The 16,002-nt window shown below is 37.1% G+C and overlaps 1 protein-coding gene across 2 annotated transcripts in view; it reads right to left on the bottom strand.

Moving 5' to 3' along the window:
* The window catches only part of tmem108 (transmembrane protein 108), a 59,971-nt gene that overhangs the window by 19,749 nt on the left and 24,220 nt on the right, over positions 1-16,002 (bottom strand). For both annotated transcript variants that reach the window (XM_065294896.2, XM_065294897.2), the window contains one exon: positions 2,251-2,334. In XM_065294896.2, coding sequence (XP_065150968.1) covers positions 2,251-2,290 — 40 coding nt within the window. In that variant the 5' untranslated portion in view covers positions 2,291-2,334. The remainder of the gene's footprint in view (positions 1-2,250; positions 2,335-16,002) is intronic.

A 16,002-nucleotide genomic window follows, 5' to 3' on the forward strand; every position in this document is an offset into this window, starting at 1 on the left:
ACTCTCTCTCTCTCTCTCTCTCTCTCTCTCTCTCTCTCTGCAATGTCTAATGACCTGCGCATTCTCGAGGACGTTCTTCTGACACAAAGCTGCTAAACTTCGGAAGATAATGCGCACGTTATTAAAAACGCGTTGTGCAAATGAGCGGTAAAAACCCGGTCAGCAATTTCGTACTCAAAGCATGAATCCTACCTTTCATAGGAATGAAACACTCGCTTCGCGTCAGTGGAAAGTGGTCGCTTAAATATGACCAGGGGTTTCTTTTATAAGATTTAAACTGAGGCGGGTCTGCATAAGCCCGCATGTCTCGTCCGTCTCCATGGTTCTTTTTGCGCGTTCCCCCGCCCATCAATCATCCGTTGCGTGTCTTTATCACCTTGCTTTTTTAAATATTTTTTTACTCAGTAACGGATATGATTTAAAATGTAGCGAAGTACAATACTTTAAACAAAACATACTTAAGTAAAAGTAAAATTACAGATTTTAAAAACTACTCAAAAAAGTAAAAGTACACAAAAAAACTACTCAATTACAGTAACGTGAGTAAATGTAATTCGTTACTTTCCACCATTGGGTATAGTACCAATGACTTTGTTTCAGAATGTAGACTGTACTTGTCATATTTGTTGTATAAAATTTTCCTACCATTTAGACCTCATTGGTTAGCAGGTTCTTCATTGATAAATTTAACTGGCTTAAACCTACATCCATTCTAGTATGAACTGTATATGGAACATTCCACCGAATGGGTAACATTGCTGTCCCCAGGATATTAAAATTATAAAAATGCATGAAAACTAACTCCAAATAAAAAAGTTTATTAAAGGAATAGTATGTAGGATTGTGGCCAAACTGGTACTGCAATCACAAAACTTGTGGCTAAAACTGGTATTGCAATCACTGGCCAATACACAACATGACAACATAAACATCAGTTGAGAAATTGATTTCTTAATGTCTAGTGACATATCAGGGCCATTTTATGATTAATTGAAATTAATTTCTTACATACTGTTCCTTTAAGCAAAGTGTCCTGTACGGAGCCCCTAAGGGGACATGGAGAAAAAATTAAATAAAGTTTAATTTCGCATGCACATGTGAAACTATTGCATGCGCACCTGAAATTATTGCGTTTAGTTTCGCGTGCGCACTTGAAACTATAGCACGGGCACGTGAAACTTTCGTGTGCGCACATGAAACTTTCGCTTTCATGTGTGCATGCGAAACTAAACTTTATTTAATTTTGTCTCCATCTCCCCTTAGGGGCTCCGTACAGGACACTTTGCTTAATCATTTTATTTTATTTTTTTGAGTTAGTTTTCATGCATTTTTATACTTTTATTATCCTGGGGACAGCAATGTTACCCATTCGGTGGAATGACCCATATCCAATTCATACTAGAATGGTTGTAGGTTGAAGCGTTTTTTTACTTAGGGGCAGACCTGCATGTCAATCTAACACCAAATTTAAACGAAATATTTTAAAACATTAATAAAAACTACACAGAACACTAAAAAAATTGCATTTTTATCTGTCCCTGATCTCTATCTCTATACTTTACCTTTAAATATAAAGCAAACAGTTCTTTAGATATATTTATTTTTTGCCTTTTTGTATGGGTACATATCACATCTTTGCTTTAAATATTTTTTACCATTGAAAAAGTCATAATACTTTAAATAAAATTCTTTAAATAAAATTTTGTCATGTCCCCAGGATTTCACTCAGTTCTGTTACCCAACACGTACCCCCCTCTGAAATTTTAGGAATATCCTGCAAGTCACATTTTCAAGAGGAAGTGACATTATCTGGATCTTCTGAAGGTCATATGAATTCACTTTTCTTATTTCTTTTCTGTATATTTTATGATATTGATGCTATGACTGTGAATGTCAATCTTAATGTTCAGTCCTGTTACCTATAACCTATAAAACTTATTTCTTTGATGTTATCAGATTATTTTAAAATAAAACATTTTGGTACATCACTAAAATTGTGTCTTTATGCTATTAGCAAATATTTACTGCAGCTATATTTCATGTACTTGCTAAATCTATGCTAAAAACTAATTAAGAAACCATGTTAAAAAAATAAACTAGTTACCTGAGATTGACCAGTGTTATTAAATTTAGTGTTAAAAAAATGAAAAATATCCACTTAAATTTTGACGAGTTACAACATGCAAATGGCACCGATTCAGTGGAATGACCCATATGTTAAAATCCTTTTTAATGTAAAGAAAGACTTACTCAGCAGCTGGTGGAGCAGGACCTTCAGGCTTCTCTTCATGGTATCATGTGGTCCGGTTCCTCCTCCACAGTGCTCATGGTTCTCTACAGGACAAAAGACAGACGGGAGTCATTTTTAAACATTAACATTTATTTACATCTAGTCATTTAGCAGACATCGCCTACTCATTAAAATTCCAGCTTTATTCCCTAGTGTTAAGACCATTGACACCCACTGACACTTTCATAGTCGGGAAACTGTTACACTGTTAAATGCAAATGGACACGGACACATTTTCTCTCTCTCTCCATCAAGAGAAGAGCCTCATATGTGTGTGTGTGATTGTCAATGTGTCAAAATTGTCAGTCTCATATCTTGTCCTTTGGGTATCGCGACTTCAACCGCATCTCTAGACATATTGAGTCGATAAAGGATGTGAAATGAGATTTGAGCCCCCCTGGGTGAGAGGACGTCTGAATCACATGCTAATCTAAAAAGTCTCGCCAACATAACCGCGGTGACCACCGTACATTGACTACAGCATTGATCCGGTTTTATAATCTATTCATTAAGAGCTGAAATGTCGGATCAAATAGAGTTGCTCATAAAGTACAATTCAAGCCACGGCTAAACAGCCTTTGATCAATGATTTTAACCAGTTAATATTGATCTGATAATTGGCTTACTATTAAAATAAGTTAATCTTAGTGTATGAAATAAAGAAAACATGACATACATTTTTTATATATTCAGCATACCAGGTGCAAATCAAGAGGAAGATGTTATTTTGACCGCTGTGTGTTTTCAGACTTTCGATCAATGCAGTCAATCATGTCGCGATCAATAGACACAAACACTTTTCTGTGTCGTTCTGGAAATGGTGTTGTGTGTGTGCAATACAGTCATCACCAAAAATTTCTGACTCACTGATGTTTTTTTCAGTAAATACGTGAACAAAACCACTGCGTGTGAATCTGTGTAAGAAATCTATTAGTGAGTCATGTCCACCTGCATCGAGAGCGTGGAGGGCATTTTTCTCAGACAACAAAGATGAGGTCAGTAGGGCACAAAGTGAACAGTTTGGATGCAAAAAAAACGTATTGGCCAAAAGTGCAATGACTGCAAATACAGTACGAGTAAACTATCCAAGATGCAATTTGGGTACCTGTGCTCATTTTTAGCTATCATCCTATGGGATTTGCTCCCTCTTAACAAACCACTATGGGAAATGACACACAGAGAGACTCCATGGCAACCTTAAAAGAAAATGATATTAAAATCTCATCAAAGCGACAACTGTGAGAACAATCTGTACACAATGAAACCTGACATTAAGATATTACCCATGTGTCTATTAAGCCCTTGAGCCAACAGCCCCCCCTTCCTGAGATGATGTTTGGTTAGTGTTCATATCGAAGGTTTGGTGGTGACGGGTCAGTTGTGAGACAGCACCCTTTAAATTGTCTGTCTGGACAGACAAAGGCTTTGAGATGAGCCAAGGTCGTCTGAAATGTTATAGTGAAATAAAGCTGTCAGGGGAGCTCCCTTTGGGCTTTACTGACAGGTAGAGGATCATTGTTAAGTTTATTTTTCTGGGTATTTTACAGTGTAGCACAGACAAGTGTGCATCAAGAAATTTTGTAGCTTAAAAAGAACTCCATGCATTGGCGGCAAAAATATTTAATTCAAATCATCCCAAAGGAAAATGTGATTGTTCAGATGTTGCTTTTACATATCGCAATGTCTTACTAGCCGACTCTAAGCAACAGGATTTTATATATTGATTACACACGAACAGATTGGTTTTTTAGGAGACCTAATGCATCTCCGAGGCACTAATATGCACTCTTTGGCACCAACACACTCACCTAAAGAATTATTAGGAACACCACACTAATACTGTGTTTGAACCCCTTTCGCCTTCAGAACTGCCTTAATTCTACGTGGCATTGATTCAACAAGGTGCTGAAAGCATTCTTTAGAAATGTTGGCCCATATTGATAGGAAAGCATCTTGCAGTTGATGGAGATTTGTGGGATGCACATCCAGGGCACGAAGCTCCCATTCCACAACATCCCAAAGACGCTCTATTGGGTTGAAATCTTGTGACTGTGGCGGCCATTTCAGTACAGTGAACTCATTGTCATGTTCAAGAAACCAATTTGAAATGATTTGAGCTTTGTGACATGGTGCATTATCCTGCTGGAAGTAGCCATCAGAGGATGGGTACATGGTGGTCATAAAGGGATGGAGATGGTCAGAAACAATGCTCAGGTAGGCAGAGGCATTTAAATGATGCCCAATTTGCACTAAGGGGCCTAAAGTGTGCCAAGAAAACATCCCCCACACCGTTACACCACCACCAGCAGCCTGCACAGTGTTAACAAGGCATGATGGATCCATGTTCTCATTCTGTTTGTGCCAAATTCTGACTCTACCATCTGAATGTCTCAACAGAAATCGAGAGTCATCAGACCAGGCGACATTTTTCCAGTCTTCAACTGTCCAATTTTGGTGAGCTTGTGCAAATTGTAGCCTATTTTTCCTATTTGTAGTGGAGATGAGTGGTACCTGGTGGCGTCTTCTGCTGTTGTAGCCCATCCGCCTCAAGGTTGTGCGTGTTGTGGCTTCACAAATGCTTTGCTGCATACCTCCATTGTAACGAGTGGTTATTTCAGTCAAAATTGCTCTTTTATCAGCTTGAATCAGTCGGCCCATTCTCCTCTGACCTCTAGCATCAACAAGGCATTTTCGCCCACAGGACTGTTCTTCCCTTTTCACACCATTCGTTGTAAACCCTGGTTGTGTGTGAAAATCCCAGTAACTGAGCAGATTGTGAAAGACTCAGACTGGCCCGTCTGGCACCAACAACCATGCCACGCTCAAAATTGCTTAAATCACCTTTCTTTCCCATTCTGACATTCAGTTTGGAGTTTAGGAGATTGTCTTGACCAGGACCACACCCATAAATGCATTGATTGGTTGATTAGATAATTGCATTAATGAGAAATTGAACAGGTGTTCCTAATAATCCTTTAGGTGAGTGTATATGTATATGCCAGTGGATGTCCAATAGCAGAAATCTACAACATAAGGAAGACATCTAAAAGTCTGGGAATGGGGCTTAATGTATTCCTGTTTCAACAAACAAACAACAAAGAACTGCAGTGTGCCACTTGTTTTTTTAAGTTGGACGTTTTTTTCTCTAATAGTGATTAGTGTTCAGGTCTCTAAACTTCTCCATGTGTTGTCTCTTTCTGTATGTGATTGAGAGGAACAATCATTGTAGTGATCGAGCATGTGAAATCTGACACCGTGTCAGTGATAACCACCGACTGTCCTCTTAAAATGTGCTCGAACAGATGTTTGGCATTTCATGTTGTCATCTTACACTAAAGTCTTTCTCACATTTAATCACTAAATGTCCTAAATAACCTTTCAGATGTAAGAGAACGCATTAGGAATTCAGGCTCTGCTATAAACTATATTATGGCTTATCAATTTTTGTAATTGTAAAAGGGGTCATATCAAGAAAATTTAAATTAAAAATGTTAAATTAAAAGTGCTTGATGTACCTCTAAATTGTATTTATTCATAAGCTGCAAAAGCTCATACCTTGCATACTAATTTTGAGTCCTTGTGGCATATAGGGAAGAGGTAGAATAAATGTATTTAGAAATGTTAGCAGAATAATAAAAATGAAGCACACAAGACAAAATTGAGAATTCATCTTGCCTCTCTTTACAAGGTTACATAAACATCAGACAACCAGTAAACATCAGGCAACAAGTAAAAGCATTGGATAGTACCTCTCCATTCTCCACTCTCTCATATCTCTATTATCACTATTCACCACCATTCATTTAACTGACCTCATTCAAGAAAAGAGGCATATTCTAATCACGAAAAAAATGAAAAATAATATATGTAAAGATGATTCACCAGGCTAGACAATTACAGCTCTGTGTGAATACCAGTGTGCAGCGTGGCGTTCTGCTGATTCACGACTGGTTCTCCAGTGGCCGTGATGGAGAGGGATGAATTGCGGGTGCTGCGTCACTCTCGCTGGCCCCCGCGAGACGCGTAATCAATCAGCACCGCAGCTACACAGGCCGTCACAGCTGCAGGGCTCTGCACCACACCATTAAAAGTGCATTACCTTCCCAGCATGACTTTCACGGCTGCCACGGGGAACTCAACGACACTCGCTACCTCTTCCTCAGGTTGAGAAAAGGTGTCTAATGCCAATGAACGTCCATTCATAAGTCGCAACACAACACAACTGAGCATTTTGGCTTTGGGTGTGTCCTTTAACATGCAAATGAGCTGATCTCTACACTAAATGGCAGTGGTATTGTCCCCTTCTGACATCACAAGGGGAGCCAAATTTCAGTTACCTATTTGCTTGCAGAGAATGGTTTACCAAAACCAGGGACGTGCACAGGGGGGTTGCTTAGGTTGCCCGGGCAACTGCCCATATGCCCTTCTCGACTCAAGTTGCCCTTCCGAGGTGGAAAAAAATAAATTTTACTTTTACTTCGTTTACACTATTCAGCGTTCCTTCGTTACTGTATTTTAATTAATTACGAAATTTGTATTTTATTTTTAAATTGCTATCTTGTGTTTCTGGCGCATTCGCGAATTAATGACTCGTTTGAGACGATTCTTTACAAAGTGTTGCAAATAAATGAGTCTTTTGAGTCGATTCTTTACAAAGCGAATGGGCCAAGGGTTTTAAATTGGTTCGCGAATCAGTTTGAATGAATTGTTCAGATCGCTGCAAAAACGGAATCGTCCGAAGCTGTTTTACTCGTAACCTATGTAGAAACACGCAGAATATAACCAGTGTTGGGCGACGTGGAAATGAATTTACCAATCTTTTAACTAAAAAGCAAAACTTCACACATGTACCCGCCATTACATACACGCGACCTGTTCGTCCATCGTCAGACACAGTTAAACGCGTGCAACCTCCAGAAGCATTGTAGCACAGATTGAAGAAAATCCATCGATGATTGACATCTGATTCGCTGTATACTGTATGATGTAAGTGATTCTCACAAAACACACGTGACGTGACATGACAACGTAAGAAAACATGAGTTTTGTCTAAATGATTTTTATGTAAGTGTAAACTGTCAATGTCCTCAGACCATCTTAGGAGATTTCTAACTTTATACATATGCAAAACTGTTGTCAGTTTACTTGTCTGATATTTCAGCTATAAGCTACATCAACATTGAGACTAGAGTTAATTTGTTAATTTGAAATGCTTGTCTATTCTGTGTTTGTATTCTTTTTTCTGTACTGTTTGTGTATGTTGCAGTTTTACACATACTGTAGAAGTGCCCTTCATAAGTATTCTTCTGTTTGTTGTGGAGTCAAGAAATGTCTAAACATTAAAAGATGAACATGAGACAAAAGTACAGAATCTGTCACATTATTTTTGTTTAATGGGCACTGAGCTGTGTCCTGATTGTTTACACATGAAAAGCATAAAATGTGTAGGATCAGTTTGATTCACTTATGTGCATTTGTGTACAACATACATAAGTCAGCATTTAATGCTGTTGTTCTTTGTTGTTAAAGCATGAATGTGTTGAAACATAAACAAAGGTTAATAAAATGTGACATTCTAAACTTCTGACATACTGATATTTATCTTACCAATTTCTGGTCTCCACAGCAAACAGAAAAATCTTGTCTTTATAGTTCTGATACTTATGGAGGGCACTGTATTGTGTGTGTGTGTGTGTGTGTGTGTGTGTGTGTGTGTGTGTGTGTGTGTGTGTGTGTGTGTGTGTGTGTGTGTGCGTGTGTGCGTGCGTGTGTGTGTGTGTGTGTGTGTGTGTTTGCGCGTGTATATCTAGATTTCTTTTTTTCATGAGTAACTAGTAACTCGCTACTTGAGTATTATTTTCATTGCATACTTTTTACTTCTACTTGAGTAATTATTTATTTAGTTATTTGTACTTTTACTTGAGTAAAGTTTTTGGCTACTCTTTCCACCTCTGTTAAAATCTTCATGAATCTAGGCTGAGTTTGCCACGTTTAAGCCTAAATAATCAGACAGATAGCAGCTAGCTATCATAGCTTGCAGACAAGCAGCCTATACAATTTTTTTGGTAGGCATTAGGCAAACATGTTTGCTGATTTTAATAAAGACCATGTTATTCTCAGTCCTTCATATAGGCCGTGAGTTTAAAAAAAAAATATTGGGGGGGGGGGTGCCCTTTATTTAGGTCAGAGCAACTGCCCCTAAAAATTCCTGTGCACGTCCCTGACCAAAACTAAGTTATTGGTTTGTTCTAGCTCCTTACACTGTCACAATCAAATATGTAAAATGGCCCAAATTCAAGCATGTTGACAGATCTTGTGTAAGGAATGAGCATCTGAAATTCAAGATTTGCATTTGTAAGCTGTTTAGCACTGAGTCTGAGCAGGGTTACATGTGTAGGTGTGTGAATGAGTGTGGGTTTCTTTCTGTACATGTGTAATGATGGATTTGCCAGCAGTGATTATGATGCTGAAGTCATTTATTCAGAGAACTTGTGGGTTTGATTTTGCGTGGGCACAAACTTTCACTAAGAAAGAAATTGGGCTGAATGGACAGCGCATGATACAGTCCAACTTAGATTTAAGAAATGCATGGAGCTAGACTGTGAAAGGGCCTCTAAAGGGCAGAGTTATTCAAATGAAACATAATACACTTGTATAGAGAATAAGTTAATGGAGGCTTTAAGAGGAAAAGCCTTTTTAATGTGCCTTATATTTATCACTGAAAATAGTTCAATGCATTATGCAGACCTACTCTCTAAATATTCACAATGGTTTATGCCCATTCCAGCGAGACCATGAATTAAACTAAAACTGCAAATGTTTTTTTAAAGAAATACAAAAAATCATTCAAAATATTTAAAAACATGTGATACTGCACTACTCAGATTATTGCCTATAAAAAAGCAGAAAGGTCATAGATGAGATCTCTTAAAGGTGACATAGAATGATTGAACGGGGTATTTATCCTTGTTCTGTGATGTGACATGCAGACAAAAAAAAATTTGTTTGGGTCTGTAATGCCTTAGAAGCTTCCTAAAAACCTCTCTCAGATAGCTCTATTAGGGTGGGGAATTTTAAACAAGTGGTTTTGCACCTATTTGGCTCCCCCTACTGGCTTAACTTGCAATCTCATTACTGATTGGCTGACTTTGCTGCCACTCAAAAATTTTAGCCAATTATTTTAAAGTGGAGGGGCGGTTAGATGCCTGTGATGTCATAAGCATCAGTTTTTCAGATTGGGCCGTTTTCTGGCTGACATTTCTAAAAGAGGAATTTCTATGATACTGAGATGTTTAGCATGTCTAGCACTTTTTATGTCTAGCAACGTAGGAACATTATAACAGTAGGCCTACCTTCCCTAGAACATGTTAGCATAAATAACCTAAAAATTAGGGTTGTCCAAAAATTAATCGTGATTAATCGCATACAAAATAAAAGTTTTGTTTGCATAATATATTTGTGTGTGTGTTGTGTGTAATATTGTGTATAAATACACACACCTGTATAAATTTAAGAAAATTTTTATTTATGTATATATTTTTTTTATTTATATATAATATAAAATATTTCAAAAACGAACTAACTAACTAATTAATTAAATAAATAAATAATGTAAATGTTTCTAAATACATACATGCATGTGTGTATATTTATACAAAATAATTACACACAGTGCACACACACATATTATGCAAAAACAAACTTTTATTTTGTAATTAATCTTTTGACAGCCCTACTTAAAATATATATTTATTTTTGCCTACATAAAGCTTAATTACACACTCACTCTCAGAGAAAAAGTTATAAAAGTTGTCACTGGGACGGTACCTTTTAAAAATGTAACATTTTGGTATTTGAGGTACCAATATGCACCCTTTAGGTTCCGCCCCAGTGGCAACTTTTGTACCTTCTTGTAATTTTATTCTGAGAGTGTATGATAGAGTTTATTAAAGTCTGATTTTATTGTTGATTTAATACCTTCATGAAATGGGAACCAAAATTTGTGTCTTGGCCAAAATTTGCTGATATTTAGTTTAACAGCGCAATAACAGTTTCTGGGGGACACACGAAATTATGCACTGTACATTAATACAGCACACATCACAACACATCAACCAATTTTACTGTTGTTATCAACTAAAGCTTCTTGGGATGGTGGCAAAAATTCCAAAGGAAAATCATGTGGAAATCACCAGGATTCTTTTGGAAACATCTGCACATTCCTAAGCTGATTTGAATGATTACAAAGGCATTGGTAGTCTGAAGTAACATGAGTTTAAAGGTAAATGAGGGGAAATAATATACTTCCTCCTGCGTTCAACATGAGCGGCCATGCATAGGACTTAACTATGTGAATGTCTGTGTGCTTGCGCTTATGTGTGTAATGTGTCTATAGGGTAGGCACGGAAGATTGGGGAATGTTAAGAAAAAGTCTGAAACAAAGCTGATGACAGGTAACTGAGAACTTCAACAAGTATCCTAAGTAATGACGAGCACAACACTTAAACACTGATCAACAGGGACTTTTTATAATTATTACATTTATTGAAACCATTATATCTAACAATATACAAATAATTTTGATCAGAGGATGCATTTTTTTTTGCTGCATTGCTCTCAGTCATTCAAATCAATAACAATCATGATGCTTGCAGAATATTGCAACGATATTTATAGTTACATCACAATTATTGCCAGATATAATAAAAACACTGAGGGGTGGTTTCACAGACAGGGCTTATCCTAGTCCCAGACTAAAATGCATGTTTGAGCTGCCTTAATCTTGCACTGACACATCTTAACATACATCATTGTTATTGTTTATTCTCAAGATGCACACCAGTATTGTTTTTGTAAGGTATGTTTGTAAAAACTACTTACTGTAAGGGCTAGACTTGGGTTAATCTAAACCCGGTCCGGGAAACTGCCCTTAAATGTCCTTTATACTCTTCTATATAGTGCGACTAACTGTGATCTTATTTGTGATCCACTTTAATCACATTTTTTGCACAAGTCAGCCTTTGAAGAGCCCACAGGCACATTAAAAATAAACAAGGACAATAAAAGAGGATAAGATACAGGAATGCTTAGAAAGATGAAACCGCAGCACTGCCATCCCCAAGAGAGACATCAGCAACTACTTTATAATGCAGAGTGGGTCTTTTAGGTCCTCTGTGTCAAAATCTTTAAAATCTTATTAAGACACCCAATAAATTGGTACTACACATATTAGTTATAACATATCTTTAATGTCTTGTTTGTTTCAAAAGTAATTGGAGAGCGAAATGAGGATTCTGTCACTTTTTCCTGTTTCTCAAATCCTAATTTGACATGTGAAATCTATAGACCAATTTAGACGTCACAGTTACGTCACTGCAAGCTGCGCGCGCAATGCGGTTGCAGAAAAACAGTGGAAATGAATTTGACACGAGTGAAAAGAGCAAGATAACTCAGTTGAAAATGTCCTGTTGTGCTGTTAAGTGTCAGAATAAGAATGCCAAAAAAGATGGCTTTCATTTTTATAGAATACCATCGTCAAAGAAATCATTTGAAGATAAACGTAGGTGTTTATGATTACAATAACCCCTTAAACGGACAGAATGGAGCAAGGAAATCATCTGGAAATCTTTTAATAATTAGAATAGAAAATAAGTAGAGAAGATGTCCGGTGTTCTGTCGAAGTCTGTTCCCTCCATGTGTTTCTTATAGCGTTTTTATCATGTTACAATTATAATTTATTAAGGAAGAAATAATAAAAAACAGGAAAATTATGAAATATTTAATAAATGCTATTATATATAATACATGATAGTATTGCTTTTACATGTACGTTAGCGATTCAGACTGTAAAAATATTTGATTTAGCAAAAAAGAACAATACATATACATTACATACATGCATATCAGTAGCCAAGCCATTTAAACTTTTTATCTATCTAAAAAAATAAACGTAATGTGATTAAAACGCTATAAGAAACATTGCACTAAAGGGAAACATAAAGGAATCAGACTTCGACAGAACACCGGATCCATAAAAATCACGGTTTAATGCTAAAACACTTCACAACCCTACTGCGGAGCAGTTACTTTCTGCAACCAGTTTGGCTCCGCCCACAAAAAACGTCATCTCTGTTTGCAAACACGAAATTGGTCTATTAGAGCAGTGGTTCTCAATTCCAGTCCTCGGGACCCCCCTCCCAGAATGTTTTAGATGTCTCCTTATATGAAACACCTGATTTCACTCATCAGGCTTCTTAATTAACACACTAACAAGCTGATGAACTAAATCAGGTGTTTTTATAAATGGAGACATCTAAAATGATCTGGGAGGGGGGTCCCGAGGACCGGAATTGAGAACCACTGTATTAGAGGATATCAAAACAATGTCCTAAACTGCTCAGATTTGTCGAAATACTCTACTCTCTTAAAAACTGGTACAAAAGCTGTCTCCGGGACCGTACCCTTTAAAAAAGGTTCTAATACCATTTAGGGGCAGTTGGTACTAATACATATCTTTGCGGGAACTATGCACTCTTTCAGTGCTTTTTGAAAGGGTGTCGCCCAGTGCTAGCTATTGTACATTTTTCTGTAAGTGTGAGAATATTTCTTGTATAGACTAAAGCAGGGGTCTCAAACCTTTTGTGAGCACAGGCTACCACAATAGATAAAACAATCTGTAGGGCTACTTTTTTATATTTATCTACTCAAAACATTTTTGTTTTACTTGTTGATTTTATTTTATTTTACAAAAATATTTTATCAACTTGAAATTACAATTGATTTCACCTTTCTTGACTAGCGAGGAGTTGTTATAAATTATAAAAATAAAGTTGAAATAAGTTAAGCTAATTCAACCTAATTTTTATAATTTATAGCAACTCCTTACTAGTTAAAAAGTGGAAATGTATTATCAATTCAAGTTGATTAGGACAGCCCACCCCATGTGGTATAAAAAATCCCTTCAGGTCATACACTCTAAAAATGGTTGAGTTATTTTTGACCCATGTTGAGTAAATATTAGACAGAACACACAGCTGGGTTAAAATTGATCCAATGCTGGGTTGTTAACTCAATTGCTGGGTTCACTCTAAAACCAAACGGTGCTAAATAGCACTAAAAGTGGTTAACTGGCTCGCAATCATATAGGGAAACCATTTTAAGTGCCATTATGGCACCTGTGTAGAACTCTTTTGTGCTATATAACCTTTTTTTTATTTGTAACCCAGCATGTGTTTTGTCCGATATTTACCCAACAATGGTCAAAAATAACCCAGCCATTTTTAGAGTGTAGATGTAAAAGCAAAGAAGTATCAGGTTAGGGGTAATGTGTATTAGATCAAGATAAACTAAGAAACCTATAAAGCCGAAAGTGTTTTTCTGTAGATTTTGTTGTTGCAGTCTAGTTTAACTCTACAGACATTGATCTGTGGTCAGTGTCTTGGGCACATAGGCCTCAATAGATCAATTCTTGTTTGCAGGGTGTTTATGACTAGATTTACTTTAAAACACACAACAAATGCAATCTACAGTCAAAAGCTACAATCCAAACCCAATAAATAAATTGATCAGGGTTTCATCAAAAAAAAAAGGAAAGAAAAAAAAGAATTACTCAATAAATTGTTTCCACTATAATAAATAGACAAAATAGTTATAATAACACCCACCAATGTTACGCATTTACCATATATAATTGTTATAGGTTAAAATGTGACAACAACTGCCCATTTTACTAGTCATTGTTCTTGATCATGTTCATCTGACAGCCAATTTAGGTTAATGCCTGTTTAGACTCTCAATGGCGTCCTTAACCGGTTCAGCCCATTGATTATTGACTGTTGTAAGGTCCCCTGATACGGCTAATGGTGGGCTTTTGACTTGTTTATCAGTACATGTTCAATAGCGCTGGAGGGACATTTTTGATTTGCAGAGATGACCTCTCAATGAATGGCCCACAATGAGTGTGGGTGTATTCAGATTGATCTTTTTTTATTTGCTTTGCATTGCATTGAATTTTGTAGAAAATAAAAACTCACTTGCTGATTTAATAACATGAAAACCATATTTTTCTAAAAATCATTTGCCTACTGATTCACAATTGACCGGCTTAAAAAACATACATATATCATATCCTAAAACTACCATAAACAAAATTGGCACATTCTGCATTTCCTTTTATAAGAAAATCTATCACAGACCTGAGCAAAATCTGTATCACCATCCCATAAAAGTGTGAGACACAGTCCAGCAACGAAATAGGTAATACAGTATTTTATCCAATAACAGTTCAGTGTCTGGCCCAAGCACTGTCGCAATTGGCTGTTAGTACAAAGCAGATGTATTCTCAGCCCCAGATACACACAGGAGCTCGATAGAGTCCCTTGGCATTCTGGGTAAATGGAGATAAACAGTGGTGATGTCTGGTGTGGTGACCTGACACAGCAGTATAGAGCTAACAGCAGGGGAGCTGTCAACATATTACTCCTCCTACACAACAACAGAGAAACATCTGAGTTTGAGTCACAAATGATATGTCACTGTCGGCCTGAAACCACACTGATATGGTACTCAGTCTGGACCGTTTGTGCTTATAAGTGATGGCATGTGGATTGTTTAAGGAAAGGTGTGCAATTGGTTTTCTTAACCTGATCAGGTTTACTGTTTTGCCTGTTAATAAAATCTATTAAAGGAATAGTCCATTTTCTTAAAAGAAAAATCCAGATAATTTACTGACCACCATGTCATCCAAAATTTTGATGTTTTTCTTTGTTCAGTTGAGAAGAAATTATGTTTTTTGAGGAAAACATTGCAGGATTTTTCTCATTTTAATGGACTTTAATAGACACCAACAATTAACACTTAACTCAACACTTAACAGTTTTTTTCAACAGAGTTTCATAAGACTATAAACGATCCCAAATGAGGCATAAGGGTCTTATCTAGCAAAACTATTTTATTTTTGACAATAAAAATAACAAATATACACTTTTAAACCACAATTTCTCGTCTAGATCCGGTCGTGATGCGCCAGCGTGACCCCACGCAATAAGTCATGACGTCAAGAGGTCACAGAGGACGAACGCGAAACTCCGCCCCAGTGTTTACAATGGCGCTTTTCCATTGCATAGTACCCCACGGTTTAGTTTAGTTTGGGTCGGGTCAGCTCACCTCACTTTGGCGTGGTTAGCTTTTCCATCGAGTTTAGTATCACTTCGGAGTGGGAGGGATTATAGGCGTGTCGTTATATTTACGCTGCCTACTGCTGTGACATCATACACGTGAGAGCGTTGTTGTACATTCCCATACATTCATTTATTTCTCAGTCTGCCACAAAATTAAAATTGGCCACCACAAATAGATGTTTGCACATCGCGTTTATAACTACCTCTGTCTTACATGACAGTTTCTGTTCAAACACCCGACCCGTGGCGTCAGTCGACGGCGCTCCGCTGAGCCTCATTCAAGTTGCATATAAGCATATATAATGCGGACGTGCACGTCGCGAATGTGCCGCCACAAACTGTAAGTCTGGAAAAAACTGTTATGGTGTCCCGGATTCTCAACCTGCGGATGTTTTTCATCGCTAAAAGGGTGTTTGGAAACTTATAGCAGAACACAGATAACAACATGTTTGCTTGAGACAGCGCAAGCTAGCAGTAAGCTAAAGCTAATATTTACATTATAGCGATGACGTGACGATTCTCTCAGACCAATCA

This window comes from Paramisgurnus dabryanus, chromosome 22 (assembly GCF_030506205.2).
Source record: "Paramisgurnus dabryanus chromosome 22, PD_genome_1.1, whole genome shotgun sequence".
NCBI classification, from domain to species: Eukaryota; Metazoa; Chordata; class Actinopteri; order Cypriniformes; family Cobitidae; genus Paramisgurnus; species Paramisgurnus dabryanus.